This window comes from Balaenoptera ricei, chromosome 1 (assembly GCF_028023285.1).
Source record: "Balaenoptera ricei isolate mBalRic1 chromosome 1, mBalRic1.hap2, whole genome shotgun sequence".
NCBI classification, from domain to species: Eukaryota; Metazoa; Chordata; class Mammalia; order Artiodactyla; family Balaenopteridae; genus Balaenoptera; species Balaenoptera ricei.
In genome coordinates, this window is record NC_082639.1 from 669,594 (window position 1) to 686,637 (window position 17,044).

General features: G+C 62.8%; 1 protein-coding gene across 8 annotated transcripts; it reads left to right on the forward strand.

The window, feature by feature from the left end:
* Nucleotides 1-3,788: 3,788 nt before the first annotated feature.
* MIB2 (MIB E3 ubiquitin protein ligase 2) lies at nucleotides 3,789-16,136 on the forward strand. 8 transcript variants are annotated; one of them, XM_059898110.1, is made up of 21 exons: nucleotides 3,862-3,876; nucleotides 4,187-4,312; nucleotides 5,285-5,440; nucleotides 9,163-9,419; nucleotides 9,498-9,669; nucleotides 10,838-10,944; nucleotides 11,048-11,242; nucleotides 11,388-11,530; nucleotides 11,634-11,741; nucleotides 12,761-12,865; nucleotides 12,950-13,112; nucleotides 13,194-13,327; nucleotides 13,434-13,582; nucleotides 13,667-13,823; nucleotides 13,916-14,076; nucleotides 14,172-14,298; nucleotides 14,395-14,628; nucleotides 15,035-15,213; nucleotides 15,300-15,487; nucleotides 15,569-15,634; nucleotides 15,811-16,136. In XM_059898110.1, the coding sequence occupies exons 4-21, from the start codon at nucleotides 9,173-9,175 to the stop codon at nucleotides 16,047-16,049; spliced, it is 2,874 nt and encodes a 957-aa protein (XP_059754093.1). In that variant the 5' UTR covers nucleotides 3,862-3,876; nucleotides 4,187-4,312; nucleotides 5,285-5,440; nucleotides 9,163-9,172; the 3' UTR covers nucleotides 16,050-16,136. The 8 variants fall into 8 exon arrangements, with proteins under 8 accessions (XP_059753920.1, XP_059754420.1, XP_059753843.1 ...); XM_059898181.1 differs by having other exon boundaries at nucleotides 11,646-11,741; XM_059898437.1 differs by having other exon boundaries at nucleotides 3,860-3,876; nucleotides 12,950-13,327; nucleotides 15,763-15,851.
* Nucleotides 16,137-17,044: the final 908 nt, after the last annotated feature.

A 17,044-nucleotide genomic window follows, 5' to 3' on the forward strand; every position in this document is an offset into this window, starting at 1 on the left:
TGTTGTGGAGCATGGGCTCTAGGTGCGCGGGCTTCAGTAGTTGTGGCACGTGGGCTCAGTAGTTGTGGCTGGTGGGCTCTAGAGCGCAGGATCAGTAGTTGTGGCGCACGGGATTAATTGCTCCGAGGCATGTGGGAGCTTCCTGGACCAGGGCTCGAACCGTGTTCCCTGCATAGGCAGGCGGATTCTCAACCACTGCACCACCAGGTAATCCCTGTTTCTTTTTCTTTATGCTCTTCTTTTTTTTGGTTCTAAAGCTGATGTTGTTTCATTTAGGGTTCTTTTCTTTAACCTCATCACCGCCTGCTTCTCTTGTTTCTGTCAGATCAGGGATTTTGCTCTGTATGGATGAATTCATTCACCTCTTTGGTAACCGACAATCCAGGTTGTCACCTGTGTTCCTAACCCACAGACTATATATCGGAGCTTCCTACAGCCCCCTCCTCAGGTTTGATGGATTTGCTAGAGCAGCACGCAGAACACAGGAAACCAGTTTGCTTAGTAGTTCACCACTTTATTATAAAAGGATATAACTCAGGGATGACCAGATGGAAGAGCTGTGTAGGGCAAGGTGTGTGGCAAAGGGCATGGAGCTTCCATGCTCTCTCGGGGCACAACACTCTTCCTGCATGTTCACCAACCCAGAAGCGCTCCCAACCCCATCCTTTTGGGTTTTTATGGGCATGACTGGTTAAATTATTGGCCAGTGGTGATTGAGCTCAATATCCAGCCCCTCCCCCCTCCCCAGAGGTCAGAGGGTGAGGTTGAGTCCCAACCCTCTAATCACTTGGTTGGTTCCCCTGGCAACCAGCCCCCACTCCTAGGAGCTTTCCAAAGACCACCTTGTTAACATAAACTCAAGTGTGATTGAAAGAGGCTTGATATGAATATCAAAATGCACCTTTATGACTTTTTTTTTTAACTTTAACAGACAGAATTATTATTTGTAGTATTTACACACAGTCTTCCATGGTAATGTTAAAGTTACCATTTTCTTCAAATGCCCCTCAAAATAACACACTTTGCCTTCCTAAGTGAATCTTGGACAAGGAAATTCAGTGAAAGTGATCTACTTACGACTGTGTCCCATGTCTCTCTCTCTCTTTTTTTTTTAACATCTTTATTGGAGTATAATGCTTTACAATGGTGTGTTTGTTTTTGCTGTATAACAAAGTGAATCAGCTATATGTGTACATATATCCCCATATCTCCTCCCTCTTGCGTCTCCTTTATGACTCTTCTGACTTAGCAAATTCAAGGGTTTTAGGAGCTCTGTGCCAGAAGCTAGGGACAAAGACCAAAGGTCTATTTCTTATTATAAATAACAATATCAAAGAGCTTAACTAACAAAAAGAAGGGATGGAAGGTAAATTTAAGAGTATCTACCAGAAAAAGAGGTAAACACTAGGTGAGAAAAGAAAATTAGAGGTCCAATCCAAATGTGAGTAATAGGAACTTCATCAAGAGATAACACAGAATATGGAAGAGTCTTGTTCTTTACGAAGTTCCAAAACTAAGGACATGAGCCTGTAGGATGGAGAGAACCACTGTGTGCACAGTCCAATGAGCAAGGCCCACATCAAGGTATATTGTTGTGTCAGTTGAGAACACCAAGGATAAAGAGAAGATCCTAAAAGCTTTGAGAGAGAACAAACAGATCACACACAAATGGACAGGAATCAGAACGGCTTTGGACTTTTTAACAGCAGCCCTGGAAGCTGGGAGCTAAAAACTATGACTTGAAAAGTTTTGAAGGAAAAGTATTTCCAATCTAGAATTCTATATATAGCCTACCATCAGAGACGAGAGTAGAATAAACACATTTCAGACGCACACCCTTCCCAGGAAGCTACTCGTGGACTGACTTCAGCAAAATAAGAGAGTAAACCACAAAGGGGTCCCAGGAAACAGGGAACCAACACAGGAAAAAGGCAACAAATCACAGGGATGACAGCAGAGGAAAGGTCAAGACAGCAGAGCTGTGCGGTGGGTTGAGAAAGCCATCAGTCTGGAGCGAACACGGGCCAGGGGGCTCTGGGAGAGGGACCTCCAGGAATTAAACAGCTCTAAGGTGTTTGAGCCTTCGGAAAATGTTATTGATAGGCAAGTGGCAAGGAAAACTAGCCACGTAAAAATCTAGGCACAAGAGAAATACTAGGTAAGTATGAAGGGAAAAAAAGGTGGTACAAGATGGAGGCGTGCTTTTACACCGTCACCGTGAACAGTCGTGAAAATGTGGGGGTGGGGCGGGCGGGGAGTTGCTTGGAGAGCCTGCTTCCTCCCTTACTTCGGGAAGTCCATAGAAATGTCTATATTTAATACATCAAAAACTAGCAGTCTCTGGTTGAGAAACGTGGAGGTTTCTGCCAGAGGAAAAGCTACAAGGGTTGGAAGTATTTGCCTCTGGGGAGACTGGCACGGGACCGCTGTTGTTCACTACGTCTTAAGTTCTGCGTGAATAAAAAACCATGCACTGGCGTGACTTTGATTTTATTTTTTTAAATTTTTTTAAATTTATTTTTTCATACAGCAGGTTATTAGTTATCCATTTTATACATATTAGTATATACATGTCAATCACCATCTCCCAATTCATCCCACCACCACCCCCGCCACTTTCCCCCCCTTGGTGTCCATACGTTTTTTCTCTACATCTGTGTCTCTATTTCTGCCCTGCAAACCGGTTCATCTGTACCATTTTTCTAGGTTCCACATATATGCGTTAATATACGATATTTGTTTTTCTCTTTCTGACTTACTTCACTCTGTATGACAGTCTCTAGATCCATCCACGTCCCTACAAATGACCCAACCTCGCTCCTTTTTACAGCTGAGTAATATTCCATTGTATACATGTGCCACATCTTCTTTATCCATTCGTCTGTCCATGGGCATTTAGGTAGCTTCCATGACCTGGCTATTGTAAATAGTGCTGCAATGAACATTGGGGTGCATGTGTCTTTTTGAATTATGTGACTTTGATTTTAAGCTAACTCAAGTCACAAGGAGTTGGCTGTGACAACTTCTCATTTCTACGCCCTGGGGGCCCGGCCTAGCGGGTCTCCACAGCAACCGAACGCGTCTCCGAACCCAGGGGCGCCACGTAGGGCAGGGCAAGGGTGACGCACTTCCGCCTCAGGCCCCGCCCCTCCACAGCGGAGGCAAGGCCGCCTGGTTCGCGCATCCCGGGCCCGCGCGTGCGCAGTCTTCGGTAGCCCGGGCGGCTCGGGGTGGCGGTGTACCCGCGCCCTCCGGGCCGCGGCCCCGGGTGGTGAGAGGCCCTAGAGTCGCCACAGCCTGCAGTCCGCATCCCCCTGACGACCTGCGCACACGTTGTCAGACACGAGCCCATCCCCAGTCAGGCGACGCACAGCCGACCCGAACCCTTCCCAGGAAAGCAGAGCTGGACACCCCCACCCTCCCAATCGGGGCGGGACTGGAGCCGTAGCTCACGCCCTCAACCCCGTTACGTCACGGCGCTGCCGGGCCTCCTGGGAGTTGTGGTTCGGTCCCGCCCCCCGGCCACGGTCTCAGCGGGCTGCGGACTACAAGTCCCGGCAGGCCTCGCGGCGGCCCCAGAGCCCCGAGCGCCGGGGGCTTCGGGCGGCCTTGGCCGGTGGGCTCTGGTGCTGCGCTGTGCGGCGCGGCGGGGCGGCCTGGCTGGTTGGCTGGCTCTGAGTAGCCTAGCTTGCGGGCGGGCCGCCGCACACACTGAGGCCGCAGTCGGCCGGCTGACAGACTCGGCTCTTCTTAGGCCCCCGGAGCCCCCGCGCGAAGCAGGCGGGACGCAAACTTCGGGGCAAGTGGAGGGGTAGACAAGGGCACCGGGGCCGGGGACTGGCAGCGGCGGGGGCCCGGGGCGGCTTCCCGAGGAAGGTGACGAATGACAGGGGCGGGGCGGACCCCAGGGAGTGAGGGGAGGGTCAGTTTCGGGGCGGGCGCCCTGCCCAGCCTGTCCAGCCCCGCCCCCCCGCAGGCCAGCTGCTCGAGTCCAAGGCTCAGCGCAGGGCCTTGCCGTTCGCCAGCCCTCCGACCCCATCCCCGGCGGCCCCAGACCCCAGGGAGCCCTGCAGGGCAGGAGCCAGGCCCCTGGGGCAGCTCTGGGGTCGTGGTCGTGGGCCCGGGAATGAGCCTGTAGACAGCGGGCGTGTAGATTGTGCGTCTTGGCATCTCCCCGCCGCCGCAGGGTCGGATGGCACAGGGCTTGCGGTGAAGCTCAGGAAGGCTCGAGGCCAGTCCGCAGGTCTCCAGACGTCAGGGCTGCATCCCACCAGTCTCTGGGCGGGCGGGGGGCGTCGGAACAGCTAGACAGGTGAGCTCTTGAGGGGCTCGGATTCTGTCTGATGCTATGTCAGAGGGGCTTTGCTTGTTTTTGAGTGTGTCTCTGGGGTGGTGGGGTGGTAAATAATCCTGCCTCTCCCTCTGAGCTCAGAACCAATAGAGGCAATAAGCAAAGGTGTCAGACAGGGTTCTGGGGGGCCCAACGGGGCTGGGGATGAGGCAGCGTGAGAGTGGGAGCCCTGGCAAAGCTGGTCCTTCCTGGCAGGTGCCCTCGTCTTGCCTTCTCACTCTGGCCTGTTGCTGCAGGTGCAACAAGTATGTGAAGGTTGTGCCCCCGCCCAAGGTTGGCCCTGTGCAGTGGCTGGGTCATGACGCCGCGGTCTGCAGGGTGCCTGAGGGCTTCCATCTGGGTGGCCAAGATTTGGGTGATGACCTCCCTCTGCTTCCTGCGGGCCTTCCCCCAGCTGGTGTGTTTGTACTGGGCCAAGTCGGGTCTCAAGGCTTCACCTGGCCTCTGAGGGGCCAGACTCCCTGGGCACCCAGGATGGCCACCTCTGCCTTAGCCAGAGCTGCCGCGTGACCGGAGACTGTGATTCACCAAGTCTTGCCAGTTGACTGTGCCACACATGGTGTGGATTTAAACAGCATCATCAGCCCAGCCGGAGGTGCCAGGGAAGGAGTGGCAGCCTCTGGTCGCGAGCAGTCAGCACGCAACTTTATTCTTCTCAATAAAGGCAGTTTGCCAACTTCCTAGCTAAATGGGATTTCATCTTTGCAGCTTGTTGAAGTTTTTCCAATGAAATTGTCCAAATAGGGCAAACACCTTATTTCTATACTGTTCCAACATGTGCTTTAGAAATAGTTTTGCATTCCAAGAGCTGGAAGTTTCTTGTGAAAAGAGAAACTAGTAAACCAACAGAGCAGATCCAGGTGTCCACCTGTTTGGTTGAGATGGTAAATGCTAAAAGTGTAAAACTGCCTTTTAAAAACCATGTTTCCCCAGACTTGCTGGCTGGCTACCTGTTTGGTTTGCTGTGTTCTGCGTCGGCAATCGCTTCTAGTTTCCAACAGGAAATCTTGGTGTCTGAGCAAACCTGTGACCCGGGAAAGAGCAGCTAAGCATCCGGGATGTTGACGAGAGGCTGGTGTGTGCTGTAAGGTAAGTGCCGACTGCTCGCACCTGGAGCGCTTCAGGGTCATCGTAAACCCTCATAGTGACGGCCTCGGGGTGTTCTGGTGCCAGCCAGGGGTGGCCTGTGAGCTCTGAGGAAGACGTTAGAGTACGGCATTTCTGGCGAAGGAAGAAAAAGGAAGAACTCTTTGGGTGAATTTCGCACTGAAACGGGGGTCCCCTTCCTCCCTAGCCCCTCAGGGTTTCTTCGCTGCCCCCCTGCTCCTGACCCCGGTCCATTCCCTGCTGGCCACCCCCTCCCCTCACACCTGGGTGGTGAGGTAGTGACCCCTGACACTGGGCAGGCTGGGGACCTGAGGTCACATGGAGCACGAGCGGCCATCTGCTGGGTCCTGGTGACAACAGCGACAAATGCCAGGCACGTGGGGGGAGGAAAGTGGCAGAGAGGCCTGGAAAGCCACCTGGCCTGCTTCACCAGGGTCCTACTATGCTGTGCCCAAGCGCTGAGGTCCGGGAGCCAGGAGGGCGAGCAGGGAGGCGTCTCTGGGGGCCCTGCTCAGGCCCCAGGTCGGGCGACGCCAGGCTGGGCGCAGGTGCTGCGGCCGAGGGCCAGCCCCGGGCCCCCCAGGGATGGAGTGTGGAGGGGAGGTGAAGAGAGGCTCCCCAGGCTGTGGGCGCCGCAGGGCGGGATGCTCCTCTCTTCTCACTGTCCTCCTCAAGGGCCACTGGTCTGCGTGGGAGGAACCCCGAGGCTCAGCGTGTCCATTTGGCTCTGTTCCCTGTGGGCCAGTGGGCTCCCAGGAGGGACATCCTTGGGGAGCAGGGAGGTTGCTGGCCAGCTCTGGAGAACTGTCTGGCTGTGCTCAAAATAGGGGTGTGAAGGCAGCAGGTGCTGGTCAGAGGCGCTTCTCGTGACAGGCTGGACTTCCCTGGTGCCCTGGTGGAGCCGCTGCTGGCTGGGACTTGGTCCTGTTTTCCCACGGGCCCTGCTGGGCCTCCTCCACCCCCTGTTCGTTCTCTGCGCATTCCCCTGAGGGCAGAGCCAGGCACGGGCCACGCCTGCTATCCTGCTCAGGGTGTCCACTCCCCGCCCCCTGTCTTGGTGGAGATGGTTCTGCAGCCCGTGGCCAGTGGGTCTGTAGGCCGCCAGGAGGGTGGGTGTGACAGCTGGCCAGGCAGGCTGAGGGGCTGGGCTCACAGGCAGAGGGCGTGCCACTGTGGCTGCAGAAGGACCACAGTGCCAGCTTGTGGGACTGGCGTCCTTTCCTGCCCCTTTCTCTCAGCATAGGGCCAGTTTCTGGCCCTGCAGATGGCGTGCCCCTTGCTAGCAGGGGTCTCTCGTTGGGCCTGTCTCCCCACACTTGTTTGGGTCTGTGCTTGCCTGGAACGAGGTCCAGTCTGACTGGCTCAACAGGAGCGCCTGGGAAGGGCAAGAGGCAGCTCGACACTGCCCACGGGCCACGGCCAATTCTGGAGGCTCCCGGCGGGGAGGAGGGCATGTGCGATCTGGCTGAGGTTGGCAGCCTGGCGTGACAGGGCCTGTGCCCTAAGGGGCAGCGCCACCACTAAGCCACTGGGCCACTGGCTCAGGCTGCGCTGCTCTGCCTGAGTCAGACACGTGTGGCAGCTGCTGACGGAGAGACACCAAGCAGGAGGCCGAGGCCACACGTGAATGGCCTGCCCTGCGAGGTGGTGGCCCACAGGCCCTCAGCCCTCGTCTGGGGCTCACTGGCAGTGAAGAGCCACAGGCAGTCTTGTGTGGCCTTCTTGCTGTGGCAGGAAGCACGGAGAAGCCCTGGTGCCCCATCTTCGCAGGGGCCAGAGACCACAGAGGGGAGGGTGGCTGGAGGGCGGCAGGAGACGGAGGCAGCGTGGCCCCGGGGGGCGCAGCCGGCCAGGTGAACGAGCAGCGAGTGGTTTCCCTGAGGAGACTGGCCATCGGGTCGGGAAGGCACGTCCTTTTAGATCGTCCACCTGCGTCTGGAAGCCCTGGCGGTCCTGGGAGGGGTGAGGCAGGAGCGGTCACAGGCGTGTGCCCGGGAGGCGGGGGGACTTGCAGAAGCCGAGCTGGCTGAGCAGTCCATGCTGCTGAGGATCTGAGGGTCCTTCACTCGGACCCTGGGCTGGGCATGGACCAGGAGCCTCGCCCTGTGGGCAGCCCCCCTCCCCTGCACACGCTGTGCTGGCGCACACCTCGAGGTGGGGCTGGGCAGAGGGTGGCCATCAGATGACCTGTGGGCTCAGGCCCGGGATTCTGAGTTTTGGGCTGGGGGGGGCGGGGTCCAGCTGGAGGGGTGCCGTGTGGTTTTCCTTCCTTGTTGCTGGCTAAGCTCTGGGCTGGCCTGGTGGCCTGTGGCTTCACTGGGCCACTGGGCGCTAACAGGAGCCAGCTGCACCCCAGCCAGCCTCAGGGTCTCCCTCTGGCATTCCAAGTGAGACTGCTGGGTGCCCCAGGCTAGTGTCTCCCCAGCCTCGGGGTCCCATTGCTACCTGAGAGCCCGCTCCACTGCAGAGGCTCAGTCTCCAGAGATGGAGTGGCGGCTGCCCCCTCCAGCCCTGGAGCCCTGAGCTCTCTCCCGCATCAGGTCCTGTTGATTTAACATCTTAGGCGCTGTCCAAATCCATTCATGTCATAAAAAAAATTTATTGAGGAATCACATATACAGGGAGGCCCAGGTCATAAATGATCCAAGTTAGCAAAGTGAACACAGGTATAATTGGCACCCAGATCAGGAAGTAGCATGTTCCCTCCGGGCCCAAGCCCCCCATGACCGCTTCCGCCGCTGTCTCCCTGACTCTAGTGCCCTGGATTTGTCTGTCCCGTTTGTGAACTTTCTATTGGTGGAGTCAGGCACGTGGCTTCTTTCCTTTAACATGCGTTTGTGAGCTTTGCTGTGTGTAGTGCAGCGGTTTGTGCTCCCTTGGAGGTAAATCACGTGGCACGACCCAGTTCACCCTTGAGCACTCGGGGCGGGCGCTGCTGTGAACAATGCCACCTCCGTCAGGGCCTGCCTGGGGTGGCCGGGCCACGCTTCTCTGGAGAAGGACCACACAGCACTGCCCACTGGGCTGTGGGTGGCATCAGACCGTGTGTGTGTTAGCTGCTGGGGGCACCTGTTCCAGCGTTTTCCTGTTTTCTCTTGGGCTGTCTGCTTTGTGCATGAGATCTGCAGGCCCTCCTTCCACACTCCAGGTACAGGGCCTTTGTGGCGTATGTGTGCTGCCTCTGCAGGCTTAAGTGCCGTCCAGCTTCTCAGTTGGCTACACAAAGAAAGTCTGCTTGCTTCGGAAAGTTTTATTGTCTTACCTTTCATGTTGATGTGTGCCATCCTGGTGGCCCCCTGTACGCCAGCCACTCAGAACCGGATCGGCTAGTGCGGGCAGACCCTCCTCCCAGCCGGGTCTTGTCCCCTGGTTCCCTGGGGACCTGCAGTCCTGTCACCAGGATGGCCCCCACACTTCTGCTCCAACTCCCCACAGCGGCTGGCAGGCCCTTTCCAAAGAGGTGTCCCATCCTCCCTCCAGGACGGGCCCACCTCCGCTTTTGCAGCTGGTCTGCCGTGCTGCTGGCGGGTGGCCACGTGGGCCCCCTTTGGTCCCTACTGCACAGGCCCCCCTCCAGCCCCAGGGCATTCCCCGTGTTCCACCCCACCCCCGTCCCCATCCATCTCTCCCTGGCAGCCCTCTCAGAGCTGGTGCGAGCCCGTGTGGCCTCCTCGGTGTGGCCTGAGGGTGCCCTCTGCCCGCAGGTCTCGCACCATGGAGCCAGACCCCCAGGCGGGCGTGCAGGTGGGCATGCGCGTGGTGCGCGGCGTGGACTGGAAATGGGGCCAGCAGGACGGCGGCGAGGGCGGCGTGGGCACGGTGGTGGAGCTCGGCCGCCACGGCAGCCCTTCGACCCCCGACCGCACGGTGGTCGTGCAGTGGGACCACGGCACCCGCACCAACTACCGCGCGGGCTACCAGGGCGCGCATGACCTGCTGCTCTTCGACAACGCCCAGATCGGTGCGCGTGGTGCCCCGGGGGCGGGGCCGGGCAGAGGGGCGGGGCCGCGCGGCGCCCCCTGACGCTGCCCGCCCGCAGGCGTTCGCCACCCCAACATTATCTGCGACTGCTGCAAGAAGCACGGGCTGCGGGGCATGCGCTGGAAGTGCCGCGTCTGCTTCGACTACGATCTCTGCACGCAGTGCTACATGCAGAACAAGCACGAGCTGGCCCACGCCTTCGAGCGCTACGAGACGGCCCACTCGCGCCCGTGAGTTCCCCCGCCGCCCCGGGTGTGGGCGCGGCCCCCCTGCGTCCTCCCCGCTCATGTCCAGGGCCTCGCAAGCGCACCTCTGACACCCCAGCAGCCTTGGTCCCAGAGGACTGGAGCTGCCTCCTGCTGGCCACTCCCCAGGGTACAGGTCGAGTCCTTCCTGAGCCATTTCCTTGAGGAGTGGCCAGGGTCCTGGTCACGCCGTGGGGCCTGGGCTTTGACACCAGTCCCTATCCCTTGCAGAAGGCAACCGTGTCCACTGAGCAGGTCTGTGGAGGTGGGTGCTGTGGCTGGGGCCTTCTCCGGTGTCCTGGTCCCCTCCTAGAGCCAGGCTCCCCAGGGGTCCCCCAGTGCCGCTGTGGCCGGGGCGCTGAGGGTGGCGTGCCTGGGGCGTGCTGGCGGCGTCCTCGCCTGTGGAGGTGCCGTTGGTCTGGCTGGCAAGCTCCTTTGCTGTCGTCGGGGGGGACCAGGCTGGGCAGGAGTCCACTGGGCTGGGTGGGTGCCCAGAGGTGCACCCCTGTCCCCCGCACTGTTGCCCTCGCCTTCTTGACACCCCCCACACACGGAAGGGAGGGGCTCCACGTCCCAGCCGCCCCCAGCCAGTGTGGCAGCCAGGATGAGCTGTCTGGGCGCCTCTGGCCAAGCCTGCCTTGCTCTCTCCTCTGCTTCCCACGTGCTGAGCTCCCCTGGGCCAGGCCGTGCGCTGAGCTCTGGGGTCAGCTCTAACGGGAGGCAGCAGGTTTGGTGTGACTGTACGTAGAGGGTGTGTGGTGAGGGTGGGCCTGGGGCGCCCTTCTCGCCTGACATCATGAAAGGTCCCCCAGGGACTTTCCTGGCGGTCCGGTGGTTAGGACTCTGCACTCTCATTGCCGAGGGTGCCAGTTCAATCCCTGGTCGGGGAACTAAGATCCCACAAGCTGCCTGGTGTGGCCAAATTGGAAAAAAAAAAAAAAAGAAGTAAGAACGGTCTCCTGGAGGGACCTGGGCCGCAGCCCCACTCTAGGCCCAGTGTGTGGAGGGCACTGACCTGTGGGCCTGGGAGCCGGCGGCGCCCCATCCTCTAGATTCCAGGGGTGGGAGTGGAGGAGCAAGGCCGGCAGAGCAGGGGGCCTGCTCCATCGCGTGGGTGTCCCTCATGGCCTGGGACCCACTCTCTCTCTCGTAGGGTCACGCTGAGTCCCCGCCAGGGCCTCCCAAGGATCCCGTTAAGGGGCATCTTCCAGGGAGCGAAGGTGGTTCGGGGCCCCGACTGGGAGTGGGGTTCGCAGGATGGTGAGTGGGGGCCCAGGGTGGGCAGGTGGGCGCTGGGCTGCCACCGGCTATGGTTCGTCCTCTGGCGCAGGCTCAGTCTGCCGGTGGGGCCGCTGTCTCCCAGGAGGGGAAGGGAAGCCCGGCCGAGTGGCGGACATCCGTGGCTGGGATGTGGAGACGGGCCGGAGCGTGGCCAGCGTGACCTGGGCCGACGGCACTACCAACGTGTACCGCGTGGGCCACAAGGGCAAGGTGGACCTCAAGTGTGTGGGCGAGGCAGCCGGTGGCTTCTACTACAGGGAGCATCTGCCGAGGCTCGGTACGGGCGGGCCCCACTGACGCCCACCCAGTTGCTTTCTGTCCTGGCTGAGCCTCACCAGGGGTGGCCCGTGAAGTCACGGAGGGGAGGGGAGGCGTGGGGGCGGAGGGACCCGCGTGAGCTGGGCCTGCCACCTCGCCCCCAGGCAAGCCCGCAGAGCTGCAGCGCAGGGTGAGTGCTGATGGCCAGCCCTTCCAGCACGGGGACAAGGTCAAGTGTCTGCTGGATGCGGACATCCTGAGGGACATGCAGGAAGGCCACGGCGGATGGAACCCCCGGATGGCCAAGGTGAGCCGCCCCACCTGCCGAGTCCCCGTGCCGCCCCTCCCCACATCCTCTGGACCCCCGCCCTCCTGCTCCACCTGGCCACAGCCTCCGTGACCCGCCGCAGTGTATCGGACAGATGGGCACCGTACACCGCATCACGGACCGTGGGGACGTGCGTGTGCAGTTCAGCCACAAGACCCGCTGGACCTTCCACCCTGGGGCTCTCACCAAGGTGCATGGGGGGCCGGGCTGAGCCCCTCTGCTCGCTTCCGTACCCCCTTTAACGTGCTGGCTTGGCCCTGGGAGTGCCTCCCTCGGGCCCTGAAGGAAGAGGGGAGGGCATGGTGGGGTCCAGAGGGGACTAGGTCCAGGGAGAGGGGACCCTGGTGTGAGGCACGGGGGTGGGGGCCGCGGGGAGCTGTTGGAAGCTGGGGCGGCAGGCCGGGCGCGAACATCTGTTCTGAGGGCCAGAGGGGCCTCTGCAGCCTCACAGGCAGGAGGTGGTGGGTTGGGCGTACTTTCTTAGGAGGACAGGGGGACGGGGTGGACCTTGGCCGGGGCTGGGGGCGGGGTGGGCGTGGTGAGAGCTGTCTGGGAAGCAGTATCCCTCGGATGAGGGATGGGGGGGGGTGGGAGGCAGTGGCGTGTCCAGTGATGGCACCTGGGCTGGGGCAGCGCCAGCACTCAGCTCTGGGACTGCTGGGGCACATCTGCCTTCAAGGGTGGGGGATGGTGGGGTCATAGGACAGGTGGCTTGTAGCGTGAGCTCTGTCTGTACCCATGAGGGCAAGGGCGAGGAGGGAGCTGCTAGGAAAGGTTTGGGGGTGGGGGAGGAGCAGCCCTGATCGCCTCCGTGCTGTTCCAGCCTGGCTCCCGGTCGTCCTGTGGGCCCCCCTCCCCCGAGCCAGGCTAGTCTGGTCTTGGCTGTGCTGCCCGCTCCCCCGCCAGTGTGCAGGGACAGGCCCACCCTGGCCTGCACACCCCCCCAGCTGGCTTCTGTCCCGTCTGGATGCTGATGTCCGCTGCCTCTCTGGCTGTCACCCGCATGGCTCTGAGGCTAGGCCACCAAGGGCTGCCCTGGTCACCTGTCGCCTTTATCGGGCCAGATCCTCTGGTTGTGCTTTCGGGCAGGGGCTGGGGTCCTGTCCCGGCCAGCCTGTCCTGTGGAGCTGGATGGGGGCGCCTTCCTGCTCTACGACCCCAGGCAGCCACACCTGCCCGGGGCCCCTCACATGCTTCTCTGTCACTCAGCACAACTCCTGCTCGGTGGGTGAAGTTGTGCGGGTCATTGACGACCTTGACACGGTGAAGCGGCTGCAGGCTGGGCATGGCGAGTGGACAGATGACATGGCCCCCGTGAGTCCCTCACCCCTACCCCCCCACCCCCAGCTCCCTCACCCCTGGGAGGCCCACCTGAGACCCCGCCCTCTCCCCACCCAGGCTCTGGGCCACATTGGGAGAGTACTGAAGGTTTTCGGAGATGGGAACCTGGGTGTGCTGGTCAACGGTAAGCTGTGGACCTTCAGCCCCTCCTGCCTGGTGGCCTACCGACCTGAGGAGGACGCCAACCTGGACGTGGCCGAGCGCGCCCGGGAGAACAAAAGTGAGGGCGTCCAGCGCGGGCGGCTGGGGGGGTGCGGGGCCGCCCCTGGCCACCACCGAACCTCAGCCCTGCCCTCCCCAGGCTCCCTGAGTGTCGTCCTGGACAAGCTTCGAGCCCAGAAGAGTGACCTGGAGCATCCGGGGAGGCTGGTGGTGGAGGTGGCCCTGGGCAACGTGGCCCGGGCTCTGGACCTGCTGCGGCGGCACCCGGAGCAGGCGAGCTCCTGAGACCAGCCCCCGCCACCCCCCACCCCTGCCCCGGCCCCACCAGCCCCAGCGGGAGGGGCCGGGGCCGGGGGCTAACCCTCTGTCCTCCTGGCAGGTGGACACCAAGAACCATGGCAGGACCGCCCTGCAGGTGGCTGCCTACCTAGGCCAGGTGGAGCTGGTGCGGCTGCTGCTGCAGGCTCGGGCGGGCGCGGACCTGCCGGACGACGAGGGCAGCACGGCGCTGCACTACGCGGCGCTGGGGTGAGGCCTGGCCGGGGCGTGGGGGGCCGGGCCCGCAGGTCCAGCCAGTGGGCACAGCGCCCCTCCTGCTTCCTCTCCCGCCAGGAACCAGCCCGAGGCCGCCCGGGTGCTCCTGAGCTCGGGTTGCGGGGCCAACACTCTTAACGGCACCCGGAGCTCGGCTCTGCACGTGGCCGTGCAGAGGGGCTTCCTGGAGGTGGTGAGGGTCCTCTGTGAGCGCGGCTGTGACGTCAACCTGCCCGTGAGTGCTGGGTCCCCTGGCCTTGTCCCTGGGGTCAAGGAGGCAGTGGCCAAGACCTTTTTGGCAAGTGACCACTGGCCCGCCACCGGCAGGACGCCCATGCTGACACGCCCCTGCACTGTGCCATCTCGGCGGGCACTGGCGCCAGCGGCATCGTGGAGGTCCTCACTGAGGTGCCGGGCATCGACGTCACTGCCACCAACAGCCAAGGCTTCACCCTGCTGCACCACGCATCCCTCAAAGGCCACACGCTGTGAGTTTGGGGTGGACGCGTGGCCAGCTCCTGCTGTGCTGCTGGGCCACTCTGGGGTCGCCCCGGACCCCAGACGCGTCTCCCTGCTCCCACAGAGCCGTCAGAAGGATCCTGGCGCGGGCCCGGCAGCTGGTGGACGCCAAGAAGGAGGATGGGTTCACAGCGCTGCACCTGGCCGCCCTGAACGACCACAGGGAGGTGGCCCAGGTTCTCATCCGAGAGGTGTGGATGCAGGGTCCTGGGCGGGCCCGGGGACCGGGGTGTCAGGGCCCACCGGGGTCCCTGGGCTGAGCCTGTGCCCCCCCCCCCGCCCCCCAGGGCCATTGTGATGTGAATGTTCGCAACCGTAAGCTCCAGTCTCCGCTGCACCTGGCTGTGCAGCAGGCCCACGTGGGGCTGGTGCCGCTGCTGGTGGACGCTGGCTGCAGCGTCAACGCCGAGGACGAAGAGGGGGACACAGCTCTGCATGTGGCACTGCAGCGTCACCAGCTGCTGCCCCTGGCGACTGATGGGGCCGGGGGGGACCCAGGGGCCTTGCAGCTGCTGTCAAGGGTGAGGAGGCGTGACTCTGGGTGCTTGAGAGGTGGGCCGTGGCACCTGGCTGCAGACCCCTGTGTCCTCTGCCCACCTCCACCTTCGGGGACAGCCCTGAACAGGTCCTCTCAGGGTGGGACAGCCCGGGCCGCAGTGGTTTGCAGGAGGTGTCTTCTGCGACCCCAGTCACTGCTGTGTGGCCAGTGTTCCTGACATTCTGTGCTTCAGACCAGCCTGGGAAAGGGGGCGGGGGTCGTGTGTCAGGACCCGGCCCCACTGCCGGCAGGGGCCTTTACCCGCCTGCCTCCGGCGGCTCCGGGGGTCTCGGGCGGGGCCCAGGCCTCTGAAGCCCGGTGCCAGACAGGCTTCCTCCAGGCCAGCGTTCCCAGGCGCCCGCCCTCACGGCGTCTGTCCTGCCACCCAGCTACAGGCCTCGGGCCTTCCGGGCAGCGCGGAGCTGACGGCTGGCGCGGCGGTCGCCTGCTTCTTGGCGCTGGAGGGCGCCGACCTGAGCTACGCCAACCACCGCGGCCGGAGCCCGCTGGACCTGGCAGCTGAGGGCCGCCTGCTCAAAGCCCTGCAGGGCTGTGCCCAGCGCTTCCGGTGAGCGGGCGGGGGCCGGGGGCCGGGGGCCGGCGGCGGGCCCGCCCGCAGCCCTGGGCCCTTTCAAGCCCCCTCTAACCACGCAGGGAGCGGCAGGCTGGCGGGGGCGGGGGCGCGGCCCAGGGCCCAAGGCTGGCGCTCAGTGCCCCCAACACTGTGACCAACCTGCACGTCGCTGCGCCGTCCGGGCCCGAGGCCGCCGAGTGCCTGGTGTGCTCGGAGCTGGCGCTGTTGGTGCTGTTCTCGCCTTGCCAGCACCGCACGGTGTGTGAGGGTGAGTGCAGGGGGCAGGGGCGGGGCGGGGGTGCGGCGACCGGGATGGGGGGGCCTCACTCAGCCGTGCGATCCCCCGCAGAGTGCGCCCGCAGGATGAAGAAGTGCATCAGGTGCCAGGTGGTCATCGGCAAGAAGCTGCGCCCAGGTGGGGCTCGGCGCCCACCCCACCCCACCCCACCCCACCCCCCGGTGTGGGCCGCTGCACCTCGCCCCGCGGTTCACGGCTCCGTCCCCTGTCGTGGCTCACGCTCCTGCCCGCGGTTCTCCCCCAAGCCTCGGGCCTCCACAGCCCTTGCCTCTGACCGGGACCCCTTCCCGCAGACGGCACGGAGGTGGTCAGCGCCGCCTCCGCCCCCGGCCCACCGCGGCAACTGGTGGAGGAGCTGCAGAGCCGCTACCGGCAGATGGAGGAGCGCATCACCTGCCCCATCTGCATCGACAGCCACATCCGCCTCGTGTTCCAGTGCGGTCACGGCGCCTGCGCGCCCTGCGGCGCTGCGCTCAGCGCCTGCCCCATCTGCCGCCAGCCCATCCGCGACCGCATCCAGATCTTCGTGTAGCTCGCGTCCCCTGCCTCGTTCCGGGGCCACGCCCCGCGACCGCCCTCGCAAGCCCCTCTTCTGTATTTTATAAAAAGATTAACGGACTTTGCGCCTGGTTGCCTGCCTGGGGCGGGGCCGTGGGTCCCCCACCCCGGACCATCCCGACCTGGCCCCCTTCCGCCATTGGCCCAGCGCTGGCCAGAGGCCCCGCCTGGCCCCTCCCGACCTGCGTGTCCTGCTCTTCTTCCCAGGACTCACGGGTCCAGAGTCCTGCCAGGATCCCGGTCTCTGGGCCAGAAAGGATGGGGCCCGGGCTCGCGGTGTCGTCCAAGAGCACTGGTTGGACCGAAACCCCAGCAGCGCCTCCTCCCTGCGCCTGGGGCGGGCTGTGGAGACGACAGACTGGCCAAAGCAGAACCCGGTCTCGTGGCGGGCTGTGCGGTCCTGGCTAAGCGGGGAGTTGGGCGAGGCCTCTGATTCAAGCCAGAAGCCCCGGCAGGGTTTCAGGACCACTGAGTGTGGGAGGTGGAACACGGACCTGGGGAGTAGGGCAGAGCACAGGACGGAGAAGGTCGGTTTGTCGGCGCAAACGTTTAGCCATGGGGGCGGCGGGCACTGCCCTGGTCTGGGCCCCGCGGCCGGGCGCTTTCCAAGAACCACCGAAATGCTCCCCCGGAGTCTCAAGGCTGCCAGCCAGCCACTTGGCGCTGACCCCGCTGGCCCGGCGCACCACTGTCACTCTGGGCTCAAGGCCTGGGTGGAGAACGGGGAGGGCCAGCCCCCCCCCCCCACCTCCCCTCCACCCCCCGCGCCTCCTCTGACTCGGCCCAGCCCCCACCCCGTCTCCCCTCCCCCCGGCCGCTCCGCACCGGCGGGAGTCCCGCCCCGCCCTGGATCCCGGTTCCCCAAGCCCAGAGGCGCCCTCGCCTACATCCCGCCTGGCTCAGCTCCTCTGCCAGGCATGACCTGAAAGCCGTCCCGTCGAGTCTTCCGCCCCCAGGACACCCGGTCCC